The sequence below is a fragment of the Falco biarmicus genome, chromosome 1 (assembly GCF_023638135.1).
Source record: "Falco biarmicus isolate bFalBia1 chromosome 1, bFalBia1.pri, whole genome shotgun sequence".
Taxonomy (NCBI): Eukaryota; Metazoa; Chordata; class Aves; order Falconiformes; family Falconidae; genus Falco; species Falco biarmicus.
In genome coordinates, this window is record NC_079288.1 from 115,556,439 (window position 1) to 115,581,010 (window position 24,572).

General features: G+C 52.2%; 1 protein-coding gene and 1 long non-coding RNA gene across 2 annotated transcripts; one reads left to right on the forward strand and one right to left on the reverse strand.

Annotated features, from left to right (window-relative positions):
* Positions 1-546: 546 nt before the first annotated feature.
* On the reverse strand, positions 547-8,932 carry NOCT (nocturnin). The gene is made up of 3 exons (XM_056322068.1): positions 8,629-8,932; positions 2,903-3,172; positions 547-1,813 (listed from the first exon to the last, which is right to left on the reverse strand). The coding sequence occupies exons 1-3, from the start codon at positions 8,813-8,815 to the stop codon at positions 978-980; spliced, it is 1,293 nt and encodes a 430-aa protein (XP_056178043.1). The 5' UTR covers positions 8,816-8,932; the 3' UTR covers positions 547-977.
* Positions 8,933-9,217: 285 nt separating this feature from the next.
* On the forward strand, positions 9,218-15,940 carry LOC130141661 (uncharacterized). The gene is made up of 2 exons (XR_008819126.1): positions 9,218-9,411; positions 10,066-15,940. It is a non-coding gene; the product is annotated as an uncharacterized LOC130141661 (long non-coding RNA).
* Positions 15,941-24,572: the final 8,632 nt, after the last annotated feature.

Genomic DNA, 24,572 nt, shown 5'->3' on the forward strand with positions numbered 1-24,572 from the left:
GCTGTATGATTTCAAGTCAGATGCAGGATCACCAGTTTCTCTCAATAAATAGATTTTATCTTCTAACAGGTTCCAGTGTAGCTTTAGATTCTGAAGATAAATAAAATGAAGTCTTTCAACATAAAGATTGGCCCTTTACAGAAACAGCAAGATTGACAAGACTACAAATTTAAACCATTCAAGTAATACTTGAAGCAGAGGAGGAAATACTCCCTGGTTAGGTGTTGTCTGGAGAGGAGCACAAAATAAACAAAGGTAATGGTCACTGGGTATACATACCTACAGGCCATATGTGCAACTGACACATGCACATTCATCTGGAAAAAGGAGGATATTGCTGTACGATGTGGTTAGCCTGTATTTCCTCACTTGCTCTTACGGGAGGGGGTCCACCTCACGCTGCACTATTATCCATTCACTTTTAATGGAACAGTCATCTCAAGTCATGTAAGAGTGAAAAGACACGCATGAGCTTAGATTTGTTCATGTCTAAACTGCATTAAACTTCCTTCCTATTGCAACAGAAAAGACAGAACACAATCCCACCGGGTAGTCGAGCCTCGTTCCCTTCAGTACTTGCACAAGCTTAACATGAAATAAATTAAGTCAGCATGCTGTCAGGGCAGGTTGTTTTACAAACACAAGTGTTTTGATTTAAATACTAAGGCCTCCGCATTCATTAGAGGATTAAATCCTTACGCATGGGGGTTGGTGAAAGGACAAAGCTCATTTGCCTTCTGGTTGTCAAACCCTGACAGGGCAGGAACACCGCGACGAGAACACCCACTCCTTTCTTCCTCCCTCAGAGGCTCCAGATGAACAAGTGCTGAATGGCAAGTGCAACTGCAAACAAGTGCCCATAATAACGTTTAGTCAACAGTATTTCCTCATCCTTCAACAGCTTCCAGCTTCAAAAGTTTTCTCTAAAATAAAATAGTGAGTTAAGACACTGCAATACCAGGTGGCATTCCAACGCATTACAGCAGTCTGTCGGGGTCTTGATTAAAACTAAAGTCACACACCAGAGAGAGGTGATCGGAAGGGTAATTGAACGATGGCAGCCTGTTGGGCCCAATCTGCTCTTCAGTCAGCAAGCCCAGGGCTGAGTTCACATTCAAGGCGTGCTGGGAATACCAGATATAATCCAGCGTGTGCCGGCACTCTCCCGAGGGCCGGATCTTCCAGGTGGTGTATGGGGGCTCCGACTGCCCGTCAGGGCTCAGCAGCTTGTATGCGCTGTTCAAGTTGAGGCTGGAGTTGGAAAATTCTCTGTAGACCTCCTCAGTTGGCTCCGCATTGAAGTCTCCACAGATGATCAGAGGGATCTTTGCACCCTGGGTAATACTCTTCAGGTTCTGGAGGAGATCGCAGCCTTGTGCGGACCGAAACCTCTCCCAGCCGGTGCGGGCTTTCAGGTGAGTGACAGCAATGCAGAACAGTCTTCCAGTTTCATTGCACTTCAGCGTCTGAGCTATGGCCACTTGGTTGGTCTTCAGCTTCATGGCGGTGAGACGGATGTTGGCGCTGTTGATGAGCTCAAAGCGGTCTTTGAGGAAAAACAGGGCGCAGCCATCCGGCCCGTTGTTCTGCTCCACATCTAGGCACGGGGACCACGGCTTCGGGAAGAAAGTACACTGGTAGCCGAGTCGGCTGAGGAGCGGCTCAAAGGTATCAAAGTAGTGGTCGACTTCTTGCAGGCACAAGATGTCAGGCTTGTACGCAAGGATTTCCTCCAGGATGAGGCACTTCCTCTCTTCCCATTTCAGAGCTTCCATAGGGCACTGAACAAAGTTGTCTTTGCCTTCTCCGAGAGCTGAAATCGGCAGGAAGGGGGGGCAATAAAAAAAAAAAATTAGAAGTTACCAATAGCTAAACCAGGCTGTCTTCCTCCAGGTTTTGCAGAGGCTCTCGGGAGCCAGCTGCCACCGTGCAGCAGCCAGCGGCTGCTTGCATCCCCGCATGAGGGCAGGCAGCCTGTCACACTGCAAGGGGTTATAATGGGGGGCAGCACGAGGCTTTTGTAATGCTTTGCTTTCCCTGTACAACCCTGCACATCAGTTTACATGCAGGTGATGGGTATTCCAGGAGCAGCTGCTGACTTCAAGGGTGCCAGGCTTGCCAATGGGTGCGAGAATCCCTTCTCTAAACACTGAAGTCTCTCCAAAAAACTCAAGTTCCCTTTACAGATACAAGTTAAAGAGATTCCTTCCCCCTGGTCCCAGAAGTCACTACACTGTGGCAAGTGCTTCCACATGTGGCAGCCACAGCTTAAGCCTGAGGGAAAAAAAAAAATGCAGTGGTATAGGAGTGACTTAACTGCAGAATGTTAAGGCAGTCGGTCCCTACATGGGGGATTTCCCACCCCAAAAGACTTTAAGATGAGGCTGTTGCATAAGTCAATTTACAAACTTGATTTTAGGGGTCTGAGGAAAAAAAAAAAAAATCAGTTAAAATTACTTTGAAGAACTAAGAATTCCTGTAACACATCTGAATCCCTGAATAGTTCACTGATAAACTAATTCGAAAACTCTACAGAAGCTTTATGAAGAACAGAACTTAGTCAAGGATGAGTCTTTTTGGGGGGGTTGACAGCTACCTAGAAGTGACAGGTCACAGTATTTTGAAAACACTGTGTTTGGACAGGCATTCAGCGCTATCCTTGGCATCACAGTTGCAAGGAGACACCTTTTTTCCTTTCCTATGGAACAGAAGGCAAGCCACTATTTCAAGCGCTGAAAATCTCCCCGCCCCTCGGTCAACTTGTGCCTCGTGTAGTTCACCTCTCCCCCTTTGCTCTGCCAGTCCCAGGCATGCCTAACTACACAGACACCGCTGCATTTAAAGGTTTTCATTGCTGCATTTGACCTCAAGGTCACACCTTGAGCTTAGAGGCAGCTCCTACCTTGGGCAAGGATGTTCCACTGCATGACCCGAATAGGGCGGTGGTTACTGGCAGTGTTTTTCTTCAGGTCCACAAAGTTCCTCTGAAACCGGGGTGGCCGTTTCTGCAGAACAATCTGACATTCCTCCAACAAATCCTTGGGGTCTATAGGATCCAGCCGTGCTGAGTCTGGCTGCTCCAGGCAGTCCTGGTGCTGGGACACGGCACTGCTGCTCAGCGTCTTGGCGAGCGCACTGTAGAGCCGACTGGTGCTGTTTCCCATGGAACACACTGGAAAGGAGAAAACGGTGTTAGAGACAACCACCATAACTCTTCCCACCACTTAGGTGCCTTACGGATAACCTCATTACAGTGCCAGCAGTTGATGGTTTGTGCGGGAGCCTGTTCCTGCACCCGAGGTAAAATAAGGATACAGAGACAGGGTTAGTTCTGCCCACAGTCTCCTCGTGTTTTGCTTCATCTCAGGGGCTGCTCACCCCCGCAGCACGCAAACGGGCCGGTTTAAGAGATCGTGCAGGTGTCTTCTAAGGGAAGAAAGGAGTCTTTCATCCAGAATAGCAGGGCTAAGATTAACTTCTGCATGTCTTGTGGGAAACAGAACAGAGTGTCCTTTTCCCCTCCTCACAGAGGAGAGAGCCCAGCAGGGAGACAGATACTGCCTGCTCCTTATTTCGTGTGCAGTTTGTCTCGGATGGAGATGGCACCTCACAGCTGGACACCCTCTGCCTGCCGGGGCTCCCTCCGGGCTGCAGCACAGCGAGCACGGTGACTCGTTCCCTCAGGCTGGTATTTCATAGGAACCTCGACCCACGGCTTCATTCACCCCAAAAGGAGCAACATTTTCACGAGCACAGAGCGGCCAAATGCTTCTGCTGCCTTAGACCTGGGGATGTGGAGCAGAGCAGGGGGTCTCTCAGCTCCCCTTTGCGCCCCTCGCCCTCCTTTCTCCCTTCGGCTCCTTGCTCCTTCATGCTGTGCCCCCGCTCGGCAGCTTCCAGTGCACCCCATGGTCCTCCCCAGGCCCCCACAACCCCCTGCTCCCTCAGCCGTCTCAAGCACACCTCCCGCAAACCGCCAGCTGTGCCCCAGCCCCCCATTAACGCAGTCAGCCACCCTCCTGGCCCCGTGTCTCCTACAGGGAGGTCCGTCCCCCCCTCACTGGGCCACAGCTGCCACATGGGGAGTGTGCGTGTGTCCCCCACTCTGTTTTGCCCTTTGGCTTACACAGAGTTAGGTGCAGCCCTCTTCCCTTAGCAGGGGTCAAGCAGCAGAGCTGTTCCCTTTCAGGTGGTGGCCCTCTAACTATCATGCTATAAAATACCTCCTCCTTCCCCTTCCCAAGGGCTCAACCAGTACCACCAGGCAGCTGCAAACGCCCCGAGGCTTGCTTACTGCAAACACACTCAAGATGTGAGGGCTAAGGGCCAGGCTTCTGGGTAGCCGTGGAGGAGTTTGCCCAGGGTTCATGATATCCCTCCACACCTCTGCAGCAAGTCTGGGCCACATGTGTCCCAAGGTCCCTTCCAACCCTTCCTCAGGGGGGGGCGTTTTGCTCTGCAGTGCCACCCTTGCCACAACAAGTTGGCGAGAACTTGAAAAGAGGCTGTTTGTGCTTTTCCATGCTCGGCGTCTGCCCCAGTAGCACTCCTGGACACTTGATTTCCCTTCAAACACGGGCAGGAAGAGCAGTGCTTGCACCACAGCAGAGGCCACACTTCCAGAGTTTCATGGTTACCTCAACTTATTTCCCCCTGAGTGCATTTTGCAAAGGTAATCTTGAGCAAAAGAATTTCAGTGTTGCATTGCTGTTGGCCCACAGCAGGTTTTACCTAAGTTTATTTGTACCTTGGAGTTACTTAAAAACGGAAAAGACTTGTCATTGCACACTCGCATCTTGCAACAGGTTTGGGGTGCCACCCAACACATCTGCATGTTTGGCCTTGGGTAGCCCAAGCTACAGCATTATGAGTCATAAATGCTGGTGACAGATGTACAATAGTGACAGACCTGGCTAGAGGGGAAGGCAGGAAGACGGAAGCCCTAATACTTTAATAAACACACTTAGAAGGAATAAAAGAGAAAAGACAGACTCTGCAGCAGAAGCCTCACACCCTTGCCTTTTGGAAAATGGGTGCTTTTAAAGACACTAAAAAAAATTGCTGCTCTAACATATGCTTTGTATGTGCAAGCCAGTGAAATAGTGCCTCTGAACAGTTTTAAAAAAAGTCATAAACTGGGAATTGGAATTAGACATCGGATGTCTCTCTCCACCCCCACCCTTTTAGTTAAAGTACCAGGAGTTCCTCAAACTGTGATGTGAGCTTGGGCTCACAAGCATGAATGTCCTTCTAGGAGAACAGTGTTTAAGGTGCTTCAGCTTTTGCAGTCTTTTAGTACACAATTCTTGTCAAGAAGCCAAGTACTGCTGAAGTAGAAGAAATGCCATTTAATAAGGAGGGAAGCTGGCCCAAACATGAAACCCCCTAAGCAGGACCCTGACACAGCTGCGTGGAGGAGCAGGGACGAAAGCACACTGGTTACAGAGGGTCCAGCTGACACACTACCAAAGCTGCCATGCAGAAATCCAAAGAAATCTATAGAGCTTTTAAGGAAAGCTCCACAGGGAGCTCCTCGCCTGTTTTTGGGGCAGGTACCAACCCATAGTTAAGTGCTGCAGCTGAAGAGAAGTACACAGTGCTTTCTGCTACCCGAGGGATACAGTCAGCTGCTGAGTACAGCCACAAGCCCTGCGCAGCTCTGCCCCAGAAGCACGCCCTGCCCTTCCCTCCTGGCACAGCACTAGCCAGGCAAGTGGGAAGCCCACATGAAGGCAGTGCCCTCCGCGCAGCCCCTGCCGCGCCATGGACGAACATGGCTCTTGTAGGGCTCTCCGAAGTAATACTAGGGAGTTGTTCTGCCCCAAGAAGCAGACAGCAAGAGCCTAGGCTGCTCACTGCTTGTGACCTGGATGAGAGGGAGGATGTTGAGACAAGCAAGGTGCAATGCATCTGGAGCCAAAAGTCTACGCTACAGCTCTGAGCAGCTTATGTCTGTTAGAGCAGGGTGAATTCTAAGTTCAGTCATGCACCTGCCAGCTGCAAATGAAGCCAGAGCATCATCTAAACCACATCACCCCTGGGGTTGTGGATATCCAGCTTTTTACGGGGAGTCAGGCATAGCCTAACCTGCACAGGATGTGGTACAGCACAGATCTGACAGCTTTAGATTAAGTAATACCTCAGGAAAGAAAAAGAGCTGCTGTTTTCTTTTGAAAGCCCAGGGAAGGCTGCTGGGCTTGGGCTGTAAATCAAGGGCCTGGGCTGTAAATCAAATGCTTTCAGGCCTCCCGTAGGGGTCTTGGGAGTCTCTGGCTGAAGGGGCACTCCTGCAGGAAGACTCCAGCTTAGGATGAGTGATGAACTGCACAAGTTCTTTGTCGCCAAAGTGCCTGAAACCACCACAGCATTGACTGGACTGTTCTGCAGAACAGGGGCCAGACCAGCAACCTGAACATTGAAACTCCAAACAAAACCCATTTGTTATTTTTTCCAACGCTTAACAAGTTCGTGGCAGCGAGGCAAGTACAAGGTCACCGTTCTGAGATCCTTACAGTCCAAGTTAAATGACCTGTAACTTGCTGGGATAATGCTGCTGCCAGTGCTGTGACACCGTGGTGCTGGTGTACACAGAGGAACAAGTGGACTCCTGAGCTTGCACTTTAGCAGCGAGGGGTGAACACAGAAGCAATTCTCATGGTGCGATGTCGCAATAGGGAACACCAGCTCAGCAATTACTATACAAGGTGCTTAAAATAATAAAAAAAAAAAGTCTTCCTCCCTGCAAGGGGGGTGTCTCCACACAGTAAGGGCAGGGAACAATTTACACTGTTCATTAAACTTCAGAACAGGGTGCAAAGTTCAAGGTCTCTTATGTCATCCAGCAACAGCACAGAAGATAAACTTCTAGCATCTCAGGCAATGAGCAGTCACAGACTTTATTTTAAGGACTTTGCTTCAAAGGTAAGGGCCACAGCATGCAGGCAGACCAGAGGACTGTAGGGAGTATCAGAGCCAGGGCCCTTAACTTTTGAGTAAGGCAAACAGCATTCTGGTTTCCCTTCCTTTCATCTCGTGCCTCCCAGCACCGCTTTTGGCTGAGAGCCCCCACTTGGTTCACCACAGGGATTTCACTGCCAGGTGAACGGCTCCACAGCACCTGCAGCCCAGTCAGTAGTTACACATCAGCCTCCACAGCAGAGGCAGCCAGCAGCAGCTGGAGATGCCCTCCCTGCAACCCTCATTCTAGAAGAAACTTGGCAGACACCATCCTCATGTGACAAGACCTGTGCTGCAGGGTATCATACTACATGTACAGCCTTGTTTGGGCCAGCAATGGGGCCGCAGCCCTGCAGCACCTGCATTCAAAGCAGCAGTTGTTGCTGTTGCTTTGAGTTAGAGTCCCGATTTTGGCGCTTACGCCAGTTTTACGTACAGGGAAGTCTGGATTCTCATGTGGGAGTTAGGAGAGCTTGGCACAGCAAGGAAAGTGCTGCTTAGTCAACAGGCAGGACCAGAAATAGGAGGGAACCTCAAATCCTGCCTTAAGTAATACACAAAATCAGTACTTGGCACAAGCTCTGGAGATCCTTTCCCCCCCACCCGTTAAAGTGCTCTGCTCATGGGCTTGACTCTGCCAGCTCGCAGGCACATACACATAAGCTCCTCTTCCCCGTAGCAGCATGAAGCTTCAATCCTCCTGTTTAGCATCCTGGCCTGGCTTCAAGAGGAGGAACGGCAGCACCCTGCCCCAGCTGGCTCGTCCAGCCCTCCTGCAACAGCGCCAACAGGGAACCAACACACATCGCTCCAACCCCAGCAGAGGACGGCAAGGAAAAGTAGATCTCCTGCACGCCAGGCAAGTGAGACGGCCTCGGCTGCTGCATAAAGCGTGCTGGACACATCGCCTCTCCCGCCAGCAGCAGCCTGGAGGAAAAGCAGCCGCTTCCCTGGCGTTCACCGGGAGCCTGTGCTGCAGCTGCGCACATCTGCCCACCGGGAGAGGCGAGCCGCTGGGCAGGAGATGTGGCTCGAGGCTGGAGCGGGACTGGGGGGTCCCGGTGGGCGCATTACCCCACGGCGCGGCGGGAGCTGCGTGCCAAGGTGCCGGCGTGCCGTGACCTCCCGGCACAGCACTCACCCAAGGACATGCGGTACCTTGAATGCTTTCCAGGTCTCGTTTTAGGAACGGGATAAAATCATTTAACGGGACAGACAAGCAGGAACGTGATGGCTTCGCACAGCCGCCTTCGCCTGCCCGAGGGTCACTCGCGCTTTTCCCACTCGCGGTCTCCAGTCGAAAAAACCCACCGCCAGTCCCGTTCCCCGCAGGGGGCAACACGCCGTAGGAGGGCTCGGCCAGCCGACGGGAGGCGCTTGGCGGCGGGACACCGACCCGCCGGGACACGGCAGGAGCCTGCGCCCGCCCCACGCGGCCGACCCCAGCCCGGGCACGCAGCGAGTCCCGCCGCTGCCGGGCCCCGACCCGTGGCGCCGGCCGCTTTGCTACCGGGCGCCGCTCGCCGTCGCCTCCCCAGGGAAGCCTGCGGGTACCGCCTGCACGGCCCCGGGGATGAGAGCCCCGGTGCTCGCTCCGACGGCAGCACCCGGCCCGCCTCCCGGCAGCGAGCGCTCCCAGCTGGGCTGCTTCCTTCCCCGCCCGGTACCCACCTGTGCGGGGCGAGGGCCCCGGGGCGGGCGGCCCACCCGCCGCTGCTGCTGCTGCCCGCGGGGCGGCGGGGTCGAGAACCGGTGGGGAGGCGCGCGGCCGCGACGAGGGCAGGAGGGAGGCGGAGGCAGGGGCGCAGCAGAGGGCGGGCAGCGCCGAGCAGAGGCAGCGCGCAGGGCTCTGGTACATGCTCCCGGCGAGGCGGGCGGAGCGGGACGGGACCAGACGGGACACACAGCGGCTCCCACGCCCGCCCTGCGGAGCCGCTTATAGAGGCGGCGGAGCCCCGCGCGGCCGGTACATCCGGCACCTACCACCCGCACCCGGGGGGGGGGGGAGGCGCGGACACACCGCGGGCACCGCCGCCCTCCCCGAGCCCGCCTGCGGGGAGCGCCGTGTGCCGCGGCCGCTCCGCGCCTCCCGCTGCCGCGGGCCGGGGGAGCCGCGCCGGGAGGGCCGCGCCCCGCGGCCGCTCACCACCCTCCCGCTCCCCTCTCCTCCCCCGCCCCGCGCCGCGGGATGGTCTCGCCCGGTGGAGTTTTTCCGCTGGTGACGTCAGGGAGGGGCGCGTTGAGTTCCCACGGACGTCACGGCGCGGGGGTTGGCGGCCCCGTGACCGCGCTCCCCTCCCCCGCCAGGCGGGCTGGGGCCGGGGCCAGGGCCAGGACCGGGCCATCTGCGGCCGTGGGTCATGGGGCGCCGGGGCTCCCTACGCGTGGGGCGGGCGGCGAGGGGCCGCCCGGGTTCCCAGCCTGTCAGGCGGGAGCGGGGAGGCGCCGCGCCGCGTCAGGTGCGGAGGGGCGCCGGGCAGCCCCGTGTCTCCGGGCCCGCGGGAGGGGACGGGCAGGGCGCTCCGCCGGCGGGGCCGCGTCACGCGTGTCACCCCCACGGGAGCCCGCGAGGGGCTTGGTGCGGGGTGACGGTGGGGCGAGGCCTCGTAGCGGGGGGTCCCGGCCCGGGGGGGGCCTGGCGGGGGCGGGAGGGCCCGGGGCGGGCGCGCTCCCCTCAGGCAGAGCGGGCCGGGCCTGCGCTCTCCGGCTGAAGTCGCCGCCTTTTCGCTGGACTTGCTGCGCGATGGCGGGTCGGATAAATCGCGGAGGCCGCTGCGGGAGGAGGGGGCCTGCTGGGACGGCGCTGCCGCGGGAGCGGGCCCGGCGGGCGGCCTGCCCTTACACTCGCCGCGGCCTCAGGCCTCCCCTCACCCCCCCGGGCCTTCTCCCTCCCCAGGGGTCTGGGGGCCGAGCCCCGCTGCCGGTCCCTGTGCTTCGGTGCTTCTGTCAGGGTGTTCGTTCCAGCTCGCTGCCTGCGGGGCGCAGGGCGATTACAGCGGTCCTGCAGAGGCAGGAGCCGGGTCACCTCAGCTTGGGGGGAGGCTCAACCCAGCAGAGGTCGGGTTTTGGAGAGGAGCTTAACTTTGCTATTTTTCTTTGCACTGCCAGGATCAACGACTTGCAGGCAGCCCTCGAGGGGATGTGCGACCTATTTCTAAACTGCCGGTGAAGGAGATTTCGCAGCCCCTCAGAGGTCCCAGGAAGCTGCGGCTGCTTTTGTTGGGCATGTGTGCGTGTATGCAGAAAAGGGAGTTTTGCCCTTGCTGGGGACTAAGGCGGCCTTCTGGGTCTGGAAACAAATGCCAGGTGTTGTCAGAAAGGTGGGACTCTTTTTCCAGTGGGTTGTTGCTCTGATATGATGAGAGGGCAGCGTAGGTGCTTATCTTTCCTAAGTGTAACAGCCTATCCTGCTTTCCCCAGTACAGGAAAGTGATTGCATTCTGTCTCTGGGAGACGTGAAGAGCAGTTGATTGCTGCCTTTGTTCTAACAGCCTTTTAATCTGCTTGAAGACTGTTTGTCATGGGCCTACTGGCCTGGGTTTTTTTTTTCCTCCTAGAAAAAAGAGTTTCTTCGGATCATGTCTTCTAAATCTTTTTTTCTTACTGCTTTCTCCTCAAGCTTCTCCTTGCCTGACCCAGCTCAGAAGTGAGGTGCTGCACTTCCCTGCTGCATCCCGTGCACAGCCTGCTGCAAATTTGCCCTTCTCTCTTCTGCAGCTGTGCTGTGTTAGCTCTCCATGCCAGTAACAGACATTTGTATTTGTCATTTGGCATCTCTGCTGGGGCAGTTCAGATTTTTGTAGTACAAGGGTGCCCGCAGTAACTTTCCTCCCTTTCTGAAGGCAGGTGCATCGTTTATCTTTCTTCTGTCACCTGAGAGCACTCTTCTTGCCTGGATTTGGAAGGTACTTGCTAGGGGTTCAGAGATGCCTTGGGAGAATTTCTAGAGCTTTCTGGTATGATGGAGATACTCGTTAGCTTTTTCTTCTGCCTGTTCTCTGCTTGATTTGCTTCCCTACTTCAGACTTGTCTGTGTCTGTCTCTCATTTCTAGAGGTGGTTTTGATGCCTTGTACCATTCTGATGCTTTGAACCCTCTTGGCTCGGAGGGATTTCAGTTATGAGCCATGCTGATTTCATCCCTGAAGGCTTGTGCTAACCTATTATTCTCATCTGTAATTTCATCTATCTATCATTGTTCCTAATTTCCTCTCCAGTCTCACAAGCCCTCTACTGACAGTGCTTTTCTCTCTACACTGTTTTTCTATTAAATAAAGAGAGTAAGTTGGAACATGTGTAGAGGTACTGCAGTTTCAAAGGTGGGTCCTAGAACTAGGTGCATAAACTTAGATCTGGCCATGGTAGGCTCACCTACTCCTCCCTAAGCAAAAAGTTTAATACTTTAATGATCTTAAATGAAGATAATTAAAGAATGAGATAATTAAATAACATTTTAAAGGTAGGTAATTAGTACCCTGCTAACTTCTTCAGTTTTGTTTTCTGTAAAGTGAAGCAGTCATGCTGCCTGCTCTCGACAGAGATCTGCTAGCACTGGGGGCATGGTGGAGAGGCGGTCAGAGAGCTGCAGAGGGACGGCTGGAGCTCACTTTCTTTGCTTTCAGACACACTGACCACTCCTTGCAGCAGACCTCTCAGCTCTGATTCATACCCTCTGTGGTTTCAATCTGCATGGTAGAGACGAAGGCTTGATTGCCATGCAAAACTCTGAGCCCTGGTTCCTTGCTGACCAGACTCTGTGCCTGACTGGACTGGGCTGGTCTCAAGTCTGGGAACACTTATCCAGAAGGGCAAACTCATGACTAAGAGTTTATTTCCATGCCTGTTGGGCATGATGATCTGTAACCAGCTTTTTTTTCCCCCCTTTCTAGAAGACCAGATGCTTCTGGAAGGATCGAGTGGTTGGTGATTAAAGTAATACATGAGCTAGCTTAATGCCCCTGCCGTTTCTGTTGGGATTTGGCTAGGAAAATACGTAACAGCAGTGGTCTTAGGGATAGGTAACACAGGTTTTGTTGTATTTTGTGCCACAACACTGCTGAGAGATTACAGACTTGGTGACGGGGGAGCTGGTGGTTGACCGTGTGGTTCCACTCAGGAGATGAGGCAGCTGGGCCTGTGTCTGAGCTCCGTGTCCTCAGCTCCTGTCAAGCAGTCACTGATATTCAGGTGCGTCCTAGCCTGGTGGCTCTTGGTTCTGCTTCTCCTGCTCCATGGGAAAACCCTTTGCCCTCCAGAGCTGGCCGCTTGTCCTCCCTGCCACCACTCCCAGCCTCCTGCTCCAGCAGGTTTCAGGGAGCTGCTCGCTGCCCAGAGAGCTCAGCGGTTAAATAACTAATGAATCAGAGGTATGATATGTTTATTACTCAGTTTATTATGCTGATGATTTGAGTAGCTGAGTTTAGGCCAAACCACCTCCTCATGACCTGCGAGAAGGAAGGAGAGAAGGTTTCCTGCTCCCTGCTGTACTGAATGTGCTTTTCTCTGCTGTTTTGGGTGCTGGCTTTCCTAAGCCGTGTGTGACCATGCCAGTGTGACAATAATGACGGTGGTTTTGAAAGAAACAGAAGTTACTGACGATGCACAAAGCTGTTTTGCACACTTACTGCTTTGTCCCTGGGATTTGGCAAGAACAGTGATTTAGCTCCAAAGTATGAATCAATGTTTGCTTGGCGTCCCTCGGGGTGATTCAAAAGTCCCAATAGCCTGCCGTAGAAAATAAAATCCTTCTGAAAATAGAAACGAAAGATGCAATTAATTTTAGGTACATGTGACTGAGAGAAAAGAGAAGTTTCTTCTGAAAGCAATCCCATGCACATCTGGCTGGTGTTTCCACTAGCTGGAAGCAGTGAGCAAGGGGAGAGAAGGGGTCCACACCAGAGGCTGCATAGACTGCAAGAAATGCTGTTTTAACTTTTTGACCTGGTCTTACCCTGGAGATGCTAATGTTTCAAACATCCTGGTCAGTGGACATTGTTAATCGTTTTCCGATGCTGTGGAAATCCCAGGCCCAGCAGAACTGTGTTACTTATTAAAGAACATATACATATGACTCACGTTTTTCCAGTGTGTAGTAAAACCAGTGACTTCCACAAACTCCGCTTCCTTGTGATTAATAATGAGCTGAGGATGATCTTTCCACCGCCTTGGTCAGGCAGCTCCTCCCAGCTGGTCATCCTTAAGCCAGGAAAGTGCTTGTGCTGCCTTTGGTGCTGCTGCCCTAATGCTCCCAGCATTTTCAGCTTGAAAAAGCATGATCTGAAAGGAAACTATGATCCTGGGGGAGATGGACGCTAATGACTGAAATACCGCAGTGGATTAACAGGAAAAAAAACGTGGCAGTTTGCCTCTGCACAGGGCGGATGGCTGTGAGCGCTGTGGTTTCTAACTTCACAGTGCACGCACATCCCAGCAGCTTCTGATTTCTCCCACTAGTGAAGCCATCGATAGGGGTGGTGGCTCCTGGCTACTTTTTCGTGGGATGCCCCTTTGCCCTGCCCACATCCCCAGGAGCCCTTCACCTCCCCACCGTTGCCCTGTTGTGGGTCATCCTCTCTCCCCAGGCAGCGGGGCTGGAAGTGCTCGCTTGCTCTCACCTCAGTTTTGGGCACCTGGGAAGAAGCTGGGAGGCAGGACTCGGTGGCAAACATGGGATCTTGGTAGGCTTAAGGAGGCTGCCCCAAAACAGGTTCACCTGAGGTGACAGCAGGGCAGAGGATGGATGTTTGAAATGGGCAGTGTTGCTATAGGTAGCTGAGATGATGGCTTTCCAAGGCACTTGGCTCTGATTTCTTGAGAGTGTCTCAGAAAGCGGAGCTTTGCCACTTTAACCCGGTACCTGTCTCACTGAGAAATAAGTAGCAGTAAGTCTGGGCAGCAGCTGGTAAAGTCTTCCACACAGCTAAGAAGGAGAGGGGGCACGACAGCGGCGCTTCTGACATCTCCTTAAGTAAACACGCATGTCGCTTTGTCTCGGATATGAATGTGCACTGCAGGTGATTAAACAGTGTACTTCATATTTAGAAGTGGTTGTCTGCCTGTTGAGTCAAAATTTCCAAGACTTCTATATGTGGCAGCCAGCTATTGGCTTGACTTGCTCAGTAACTCTCTGGATCCACTTTCTGACACCTCATAATTTTTGGAATAATTATTTATGCTCCAAAGACCTACTACCTAGCTTCTTGGGGCAAAGCCATTTTAATTTCCTTTATAATGCTAGCGACGCTGAAGGGAATTGGTGTGTAAATAGCTTTCCTTAGAGCCACTGCAGCTGCTGGCGCTCACCTGTGTCTGAGGAAGGGGAGGGTAATTCATTGCCGTTTAGCACACGGGGGAAATAGTTCTATTCAACCCTTTGTCTGCTGAGAGACAGAAATGGGCACATTGTCCATTTAGGACGTGGGTGTGACCATCAGCGTTTTGGTGGTAGCTTCTGAACAGCTATCAGATGCTGACATGATTTTCAGAGGGCTCTGGAAAGGTCAGGCTCTGCAAGGCCTGGCAGGGCTGCCATGTCCCCCTGACCTGCTGGCAGGTACTGGAGCCCTTGGTGATGCAGGAGCCGCTCACCTGCCTCTGCCGCGAGCACGAGCCAGGCGGGAGGCAGGTAGGGTGAGCGCTGTGAGAAGCCTGGGGTTTGCACAGCAGCACCGAGTGATGCTTTTCCAGAGCCCAGGTCGGCGGAGGTGCTGACCCTGTGGAGCTCCTGGTAGCAATGTGCTTTCTGGCACATTTAGAGGCAGGGGGAGGGGGGCCAGGGCTGCCTGCTAGCCTGGTCACTGCACCTGATGGCCATCGGAGGTGGTCTGCAAACCCTGCTGGTTGCCATGAGCTCCAAGGGGCAGAAGATGCAGCCTCTTTCCCAGTGACTGTGTTGGGGGTGAGAATATCTTAGGCTAAGATAAGGAGAGTTTTCTTGGTGTAAGCATCATTTTTCCTTCCTTCTTTCCTTCCTCTTCAAGGTGCAAGCAGACCTCTTTTGGGAGGAGTGTGGCCTCAGATTGGTTTAGTGTCTTCCATTGTGTTGGAGGAAGCACAAGTTTTATGGACAAGGTTGCGGAGGACTTTCTTCCTACCCTCCCCTTGTGTTCCCTGCCTTGGGGAGATCTGGCTGGGATCCACTTCTCTTCCCCCTTTCAGCAGGTTGCCAAATGGTGTCTTTGATTCCTGCACCATGAAAACAACCTGCAAGCAGAGGCTGAAATTCTGGCTTGCCGGGGTGGTGAGCCTGAGCTGGGAGGAGAGGGGAAGAGCAAAAAGGTCCATGCCAAAGAGCTTTAACTCTAGTTTTTGTACAGTTTTGAATTATTTTGTTATAAAACCGCACTCTGGCATTGCTAAGGGGTGGCAAAGGAGCTTCCCTGCTCCTGCCCTCAGGCACTGGCCATACAGCTGTTGTCTGGGGTGGAGACTATCTGCCTGGCTTTAAAGGTCTCTGCCAGCCGACTGCGGCGTGGCCCCCAACAAACCCTGCCGCTGGGTGTCTCGGCATGTGTTGCATGTGCAGATGGTGTTGCACATTAGCAGGCTTGAGACTGAGAAGTGAGGTGTGATAGGGACCACCTGGGGACCCAACCACCCCACCACCTGTCTGTTGAAGCCCTCCAGATCACCCGGGGTCCAGTTTCCAGTCCCATCTGAGCAGGCTCAGCTGTTTTTCCCGTGGTGGGGGCACAATGCTTATACCCTGCCTGATCTAAACAGTTATACATCGGAGTCCCAGAGTTTTCCTGAGTAACTGGATTTCGGAAGCTGTTCTGCAGATCACACTTGGGGTATTTATGTACCGAGCTACATTGCAGCTGTTTGGGCTCCTCTTGAAAAGCAAGGTGATGGGTACTGATGGAGGGCTATTGTCTCTGACATGGAGGTGCTGAGGATCCTTGGCTGGGCACTATGCTTCTCACGTAAAATGATGTTAATGTTCATCTTGGGAAATAAATACAACTTCTGTTTGTCATGCTTTATTACCCTGGTTTCATGGTACCTTGGCATTGCGGCAAATGAATGTGCTGGTCATCAGTTTCCAGCCAGTAAATTTGTAATGGAAGAGGGGCTGGAGCGGTGGAGCCGGCAGCCAAGCCCCGGGCTGGACTTTCTCCTCGGGGGTGTGCTCAGCCGCAGCACGGTGGTTGGGCTGCCCTGGAGGCAGGGCTGCAGGCAGCTCCCACCACCTGGCTGGCACCCAGCTCTGCCCCACGTCACTGGGCCTGCTGGTTGTGCAAGTGCCCCTGTACTGGCGTGCCCTCCCGATGGCTTTTGTAACATGGCTGGTGGGGCTCTCTGCCCCACCAGGCGCCCTGGGTCTCCTCGGCATGAGGCTTTGCTCAGCAATGACTGGCCTCGGCAGGAGTGGGGAAGCCTGAAATTTGGGCTGGGAAGCTCTTGGCGCTGCCAGACCCACCAAATCGGAGACTCCCTTTTGGGCATCTAACAGGGTTTTAGGCTTTGTGCTCCTTCTGCAGTTGCACGTAGCTGAGCATCCCCTGGCCCACTGCCCTGGGCCGGGCCGGTGAGCTGCCAAAGCCAGAGGTTTTGCTGATCCCCACCGTGAGGGCAAGGTTTGGTAGCTGGCAGCCTCCCAGGTGGCTGGCTGGGCTCTCGTCTCTCACCAGCTGTGCGCCGGAGGGGTTGCTCTGCTGAGGTAATGCGAGCAAGTCATGGCAAGTGCCACCTGGGCTGTGCCTAGAATAAATTTTGCACCCTGCAAAGATCTTCTGTGTATTCAATAGAAAGTTCCTCTGTGAATTTCCTACTTGTAATGCATCAAACATAGATTTAATTATGAATAGATGTTGTCCTTCCAGGGCAGCTTTATGAGACGTAGAAATGCACTTTTCCCTCTGCAGGTATGTGCTGGACTTTGGGTGAAACTGCTGCTGTTTTCCTCGGAGAGCAGCTGGGCTTTTTGAATTCATTATATTCTAGTGTCTTTCATCGAAAGAAATTCTAATTTTACCTCTGCATCCCAGGGATATTAGGGGGTTGATGTGGGCTCTCAGTAATGGAATTCCAGTAGCTCTCGTTCTAGAAGACAACTTATAGAGAAAGGCATGGTCAGATGCTGATCCCTGCAGCGTGAAAGCATCGCTCTGCCCGGCACGGCTGGCTTTGGGGGAAGTACAGGATCCCTCCATTGCCATATGTCAGTCTCCCCAACTTCTCTTCAGCCTGCTTCTTTCAGTGCTTTACCGTCCTGGGGCTTGGTGTCTCACCACAGCTCAGAGCTGATGCCACCTCCACCTCCTGCTTCTGGGGATAAGGCATGGAGCTGGCAGCTTGTGACTTACGGAGCTGTCTGAAGCCAGAGAGGTGCTCCAAAGTGGCAAATAGTCCGAAATGATACTGTTTTTATTATCTCTTGTCTACTTGGTGGAAGTGTTGGTGAGTTGCCCAGGACCCTCCTGAGCTCCTGCTGAAGGTGTGTGTTTATGTGACATTTCAGCCTTGGCTTCTCCATACGAAGTAGTGACACACTCGGTGGCTGATGAGGCAAGGGCAGGAGGAGAGTCATGCAATAGATCCAAGTATGTGGTATTTAAAAAAAAAAAAAAGACAAGACTTTGGAGTGACTTCAGGATTTCTGTATGTTGGACAGACAAGGTGCAGTTTTGAACAACTTGTCCTTTGCATGGGAGCAGACACTGCCCTGTGAAAGCCCCTTTGCCTCGAGAAAACAGGACCTTGTCTGAGGCTAAATCCATTTCCCCTCCATTGAGCTGGGTCCAGGAGAGCAGCAAATTCCCCCTGAGGTGGGCAACAAGCCCTGGGCACTGAAGCTCATGGCAGGGAGGATGGGAGGGTGACTCGGAGGCAGCCCGGTGACCTGGTCCCACAGCGGGGTGGCACAGAGCAGACCTGCAGACCGAGAAATGTTCTTGCAAGTGCAGCGAAGCTGCAGTGGTTGATCATTAGCGGCTCCAGCGAGGCTTGAACGTGTATCCTGGAGGGGAAAGGCCTGCTGCTCCGCTGTCCGTGACCAAGCTGAGCATCCTTTCCATGATGCCATGCAAGATCCAAAGTCTAGCAAAGCAAAGGGCTGATTTTTTGTTCCAGCTCGGGGGTTTTAGGGCACTGTCAAGGGGCAGCATCCTGGCCTGAGGCCAGGAGTTAACACTCTTGGCAGCACTTCTTCTTTGTACAGTATAGGGCAGACATGCAGGAAGGAAAACCCACTCACCACTGCCGACCAAAACCCCACCGGCGGCTGATGGTAGGCACAACCGACTTCGTGTCGTCCCCAAACTTTCTGCAACCACGATACTGGCTTTTCTGGGAAATGTAGGACATTACTGTTTGACGGTGCTCATGAAACAGCGTGGGTGTACCACCCTAAGTTGCAGTGGCCTCTCTCCTCCTGAAGAAAACCTTACCACCTCTGCTATCATCTTAATTTAAATGTCTGAGGGTGAACGTGAAGGCCAGCTCCATTTCTAGTTTCTGAGACAAGCAGGATAGATGAAATACCATTGCATCTCCAGGTGAGGTGTCAGGTAAAGAGCAGAGCTGGCCCTGCTTGTGAAAACTCAGGCAGGCTCTGCACGTATTTCCTCGCCTGGAAAACAGTGGGGTTTGACTGAAAAATAAACATAGCCCAAGGCTGTTTTAAAGGGGAAAAAACACAAGCTCATGTGCTTGACAGCTTCAGGTCATGGGATGAGTTTTGTATTTGGTTTTTGTAGCCTGAAGCATGTGAGCATGAGCCTTGTGTCGCTTTAATTGTGTGGCGTTGGGGCCTGAGCTGGCTTGGGGAGCTCAGCATAGCTGGGCTGATTCCACAGCTGCATATTGTAGGCATATGGCAGAGCGGGGGCTTTACCAAAACACCTTGGTTAATAAGCACTGTGCTTTTTCCAGCTAAGTGTGTCCAAGTCCTTCAGTGCCTTCCACTGAGATAGACGGTGAACTCTGCAGCAGATTATTTTTAGTTGTGGGTTTTTTTGTGTGGGGGTTTTTTTTTTTTTTTTCAAAAAGCTATATTTAATAATCAAATATGAGATGGTGATTTTGGGTGATGGCACTTTTTATTTGCAACATCACTTGTTCGCTGTCTGCAGCATCAGTGCTATGTGCTGCATGCCTTTCCTCTGATGATGTGGCGATGCCCCGCTGAGGCCTCTTGCAGGGAGAGGTGACATTGCCTTAACTGCAGGTGGGGGGTGCTGGGATCCCAGGGCTGTTTGTTTTTCAAATAGTGTTTGCTGCAGTTTCTATTTTATGCATTTTCCAACTACTGTCCAGCTGTCAGGTTGCTTTGAGATGAGTGCAGTGCTGCCCACACATCTGCTCCTCCTGAGCGTGCTTGGGGCTGCCTTCATCTAGTGCAGGGATCCCGGGCTCGCCCTGGAAAGTGGATGGGCTTCTCCTTGAATTGGAGAGACATGTGCCAGCAGCATCTCCTGGCACCTGTGACCCCCGACAATGCTCACTGGGCTGTTTGCACAGATGTCAGAGACAGTGAGGTACATTGTGCTAATCCCCCTCACAATCGCTGTTGTATCTTCTGGTTTTTGCACTGCCACAAGAGCAGACATGCCTGTGCTCAGAAGTGCTGCTGTTTCTGTCCCTTAGCTTGTTTCTCTTTTGACTCATCTCCCTCTTTTTATTCTCTCCTTGCAGTAACCCCCCTGATACTGGTGTCTTTCTTCCATGGCTGCAAACTTATTCCTTTTCATTCCTCCCAATGCTAAGGTGTTATAGGATGGGTAAGAGCACCTCCTCGCATCGGTGACAAAGTGGGCATCCACTGCAAGTGAATTTGCCAACTGTTTTGTTTCTTTTTCTTTCGGTGTCCACCAGCTTGGCCATGGTTTGAAGGCAGTGGGGTCCCAGACAGTCAGCGGGCATGTCATGTGCAGCCCAGCCCTCCCTCCGGCTTTGGGAGCCTGCTCTCTCCTCTCCTGGACCTTCACTGCTGCGTGAGGGGGACCTACGGCAGAAATGGGAACTGTTTGTTTCTATCACTTACTCATCAGGCTCAGGGGGGAAAATCCTGGTGGAGGGGGTGGGGCAGAGCTGTTCTCAATGTTCAGGCTAATGGCAATGCCGAGTGCTTGAACTCCCCCTCCAAGTCCCTCCGAGCACCGCATCCCGTTACCCGTCTGCTTAGTCCCAAATGCACGCACCTCTGCTGTCGGAGAACGCACCTCTGCTGTCGGAGAAATACTTCTTCCGATGTGAGAAAAGGCGTGGGGCTCGTCAAGAGCTGTTTGCACACCAGGGTTCAAGGCGGGTGCTCAGGAAGACTCATGTGACTGTGGGATGGAGAGGGAGGCGGCTTTTTAATAGCAGCAATGAGAAACACTCGGGTTCTCGTCGCTCCACAGGAGCCGATCAAATTACTCCAGGTTTCACACACCCCCTTCAAATTAGCTCCAATAAGTGCCATCACGGGGACAGAGGTTTCGTTGCACCGTGCAGGGTGTGAAGCCCAGGGTTGCCACCGTGCATTTTGGCACTGCAGCGGCTGCAGATGTACCTGTTGCAGGTATGATCATAAGGACAGGATCTACCATCACTGAGTGCCGCGCGTTGGTGGGCTTCAGCCAGCGCTTGGCAGCCCTCCGACAGTCAGAAACGTCCTGTGAACCCAGCTTTGCTTCGGTTTCCACCCCCACCCCCCCCAGGCAAGTGAAATGCAGTGCCTTGCGAGCGCTCGCGTGGTGTTGCTAAGGGAATAAACGAGTTTCTGCTGGGCTGTAATTCAGCCTTGTTCGCGGTGACCCTTGGCCATCTCCCTGCCAGCATTTCCAAATCCCCATCTCCGCTCCCGCAGGTGCGGCCCTGTGTGGGCGCAGGTGCGGCTTTCCGTCACTAGATGTCACTGTCTATACAGAGAATTTCAGAAGCTGGTGGAACGGATGATTAAATCAGGAAAAAAGAAGAAAAAAAACCCACAACCCCAAACCCAAGCTATTTGGAGAGGGTGTGTAAGTGACTGGAAAACGTACATTCAACGATGACCAAAATAAGAAGGTCTTCCTCTTCTTACCCCCTGCACTTTGGCAGAGACATTAAGTGCTGCTCGGGAAAATGAAGTCCCCGCAAGCCCTTTTTTAAGGAAGGCGCGGGAGGCTGGTGGCCATCTCGCCTTGTCTGTCCCCTCCTTTGCAAAGTGCTGGTGGTAGGATGGAGCCTGCTTTAATCTTCCTCTTGGGGCGCAGACTGAAGAGAATAGCAAATAAGAAAAAGCATGCTGACTGCAATGCAGGGACAATTTTCATCTAGTTTCTGGAGTTTCTTTTAAAAAAAATCTTTCTGGGTTGTGAGGAGTTTAAATTAACCCTTTAATTAAGCTGACAGGATAAATAGACTGCAAAGAAATGAGAGTGCATGCGATGAGCAGTTTTTGCTGGCTACGTTTGCCTCCGTGTTTGTGTTGTCTTAGCTAAAAAGACTAAGTATTCCTTGTGTGCTGTACTGCTATTCTTCCTTTTCCTCCAGGTTTTTAGTCAGTTCTAAGGATGCTTCAGGCAGCTAGTTATGGCACTAATAAATAGTGCTTTAGGCAGGGTTGATAACAAGGCAAATCTGGCTTTTGTTACTTTTTATTTACATTCTGGTGTGGGTTTAGTATCACAGATGTCCTCAAAATTACCGAATTTGTTTCCTCAAAGATTTTAACTTGGAAGAGAGTGTTGAGAGCTGGGCTTTGCTGCACTGGGAATATTGCTTCTTTTTGGTTTGGCAGGCAATGGAGCGTATGAACACACTGCCGTGCCAGATCTGCCTTTATTTTACCGTGTGGCCTTTTTTTTTTTGCCCCTAAGGAATGAAAGGCACGCATCTTTGTGCATTATACTGATATCCTTGTGCAAAGGTAAGATAAAAACCCAGTGAGGGTGAGGGGGCTGGAGGGGTGACCTTCTTGGGATGCAGGGTGGCCTGCAACAGGGAGAGATGCTCCTGAGAGAGGTGAGGGGGCTACTGGGACCCTACTTTCGAGCCTCACCTGGCTGTTGCATTTCTCCTTGCCTGGCCATGGACCGTGTCTGCCACCCTTTCTCTGTGCCTTACATCAACCCTGGGCGCAGAGCAGAGAGCGTTTGCAGTGTGTTGCTCACTATTTTCTTGTGTCTCGGCTAATATACGTATGAAGAGGGGTGAGCTGGTCTCATCGAGCTCCCTTGGATCTCGTGGTGCTTGAATACTGTGAAATTTGGAAATAGTCAACACTGCCAGCAAGATGCAAATCTAACAAGTGGTCTTGCTGATTCAGTAGGGCCTTGGATGGGACTTGTGTGCTTGAATGACATCCCCTTGCATATCTGATGTTGCTGATTTCTTCAGTGGCTCTGCTCTCCCCTTGGTGGAGTGGGGGACAGGTACTGAATCTCTCAGTAGACCTAGCGGTGAAGTTTGGTGGCTGTCTTGGATTTTTTTGTTTACCAGAGTGCAAGCAAAATTCTTGATCTAATGCAAACTTGGCAGTTGTTTCTGAGGTGCAAGTAGGAATACAAAAGTCTCATGTTTTACTACAATTTGTCTCTGTTGTCATATTAGCTACTTCGCAAAATTTTCCTATTTGGCTTTCATTAGCAAAAAAAAAAAAAGCAGCAGAGGGACTTTCTGCAGTAGTGCAATGAGCCGTGACTTCTGAATTTGCCTCTTCTTTCCTCCTTAATCTTGGTAAGAGCACAGCGGAGCCTCAGATCCTGCCTGTGGGCTGGAAGGACGTGCCCTGTGTGAAAGGGGACCTGAAGGGTACTTGCCAGTGCTGGGTTTTATGCCTTGGTCTTTCCATAAAAAAAGAGACCGAGGGTATAAAAAACAGCAAGGTGAGAACAATTTTGGGCCATTGTGGTCTGTAGGGTTCTGTTAAACTGAAAGAGAAATGGAAAAAGCAGCTCGATGTCTGATGGGTATCAGTTAATGCTTTTATAAAACATGTCTGGAAAGGCCCAGAGTGAAAATGATGTGTAGGGAGGAAACCAGCAGACGACACTGAAAAACAGCAATTGCTTTTTGTAAAACATTCAAAGGAAACGGAACAATATTCATTTTATTGGGAATTTATAATCAAAGGGAAAGTTATCATTTTGACTGGAGATGGAAAATTGCCTGATTATCTTCACTTTTTCTGTGCCTGCACAGGGAAGCGTTTCTCTGCTGGTGAAGTGAAGGAAAATATAAAAAGCAGAAGATGGAGAGGGGAAGAAAAATACTGCTTTTGTTTCCACTTCGTATTCTGCTACCAATATTAGCAAACAATACTGTTGCTTTTCAAAGCTGTTCTCCCGCATGTGTTAGGCCTCCCTGGGGAATGACAGCAAGGGACAGGCTCTGGCGGCTGTAAATCTGGATGATTTCTTTGCTTTTCCACAAATTCTTTGGTTCTATCAGGCTCCAATCTGTTGGCTGTTTTATCAGCCTCCTTATCTGGTAAATGGGATGATTCTTATTTGTTTCGTAGAAGGTGTGGGAAGGTTGAGGGTTTTTCTCTTTTTGATGTACCCAAACCCAAAAACATCTTGAAGGTTTTTACCTGTTTAGTTTGGAGAAGGAGGGGTGAAAGGTGTGAGCATCAGAGGTAGTGCAAAATGCCAGATCTGGGTGAGGATCTTTTCTGAACTGGCTTCTGTAGATCTGTCTGGCAACTCGGTCAATGAAAAGAAAAATGAGGAGAAAATCCCAACCCCACAGCCATTTGTGGCACATATATTTTACTTATTGCAGCCTTCTAATGGCAATATTCCTCCACCTCTGGTGCCAGCACCTTAAGGCCTTTTGGAAGGAGCCGGTAGATGTCATGCTGTGAGCAAGAGGAGAGTGGAGAGGTGCAGAGGGACAAATGGCATCAGTTGGCGAGTGCCAGCATGCCCTGGCCGGGCACCACATGGGGCTGCCTGCTGCTCTCTGCTGAGCAGGGGTGTGAGACCCCACCAGCACCTTGCTCCTGCTCCAGCACTCCTGTCGTGGCTTTTAATCCATTTCTTTATACTCCTAAAGCCCATCCACAGGCTTAGCTGGGCTTTGGTGGCCAAAATGTGAGCAAACATCGAGCTCCCTAGTCACTCGAAGGCAGAATAAACGCCTGTGAAGTGAGAAGCTTTAATTTTTTCAGAGGAGTCTCCCCCTCGCCCACCAAACTCCCTGGCACCGGGTCGCCTGGATGGTGAAGGGGTGCAGTCACCATTCTTGCATGCAACACATCCAGTATTGCCAATCACCTTGCAAATTGTGGAGGTGTCATTTCCCCCCAGCCCACATCTGCGAGTAAGTATAGCCCAGCATGGGTGTCACCTCTTTCCTCACGTGTGGAAGACTGATAAAAGCCATTTTTATAATTATCATTTATTTTTTCCCCCTCGTCACTGGACTTTCAGGGGCTGCCACAATCCATGTGGGGCTGGCAGAGTGTTGCACAAGTAAGCTTCAGTCCTCAAAACCCACTGGAGGCCGGCAGAGTAGCATGGGGGAGGAAGGAAGGTATTTCTTTTTGCAGCAGAAGTATGTGAGCAGAGAACCGCTGCGGCTGCGGGGCTGCAGGGGTAGCCTTGCTCTGACCCAAGCACAGGCACTGAGGGTGGAGCTGAGGGCAGTGCTTTTGCTGTTGGCTTAAAGTACTGTCTCCCGTGTGCAGAGCGCTTAAAACCCCTA

What these genes read in the sequence shown, in the direction of transcription:
- NOCT (XM_056322068.1), bottom strand. Translation starts at nt 8,815, where the DNA reads ATGTACCAGAGCCCTGCGCGCTGCCTCTGCTCGGCGCTGCCCGCCCTC. An exon ending in GGGGCCCTCGCCCCGCACAG is followed by an intron (nt 3,173 to 8,628) that starts GTGGGTACCGGG and finishes TCTCCTTTCCAG; the next exon opens with TGTGTTCCATGGGAAACAGC. An exon ending in GTGGAACATCCTTGCCCAAG is followed by an intron (nt 1,814 to 2,902) that starts GTAGGAGCTGCC and finishes TGCCGATTTCAG; the next exon opens with CTCTCGGAGAAGGCAAAGAC.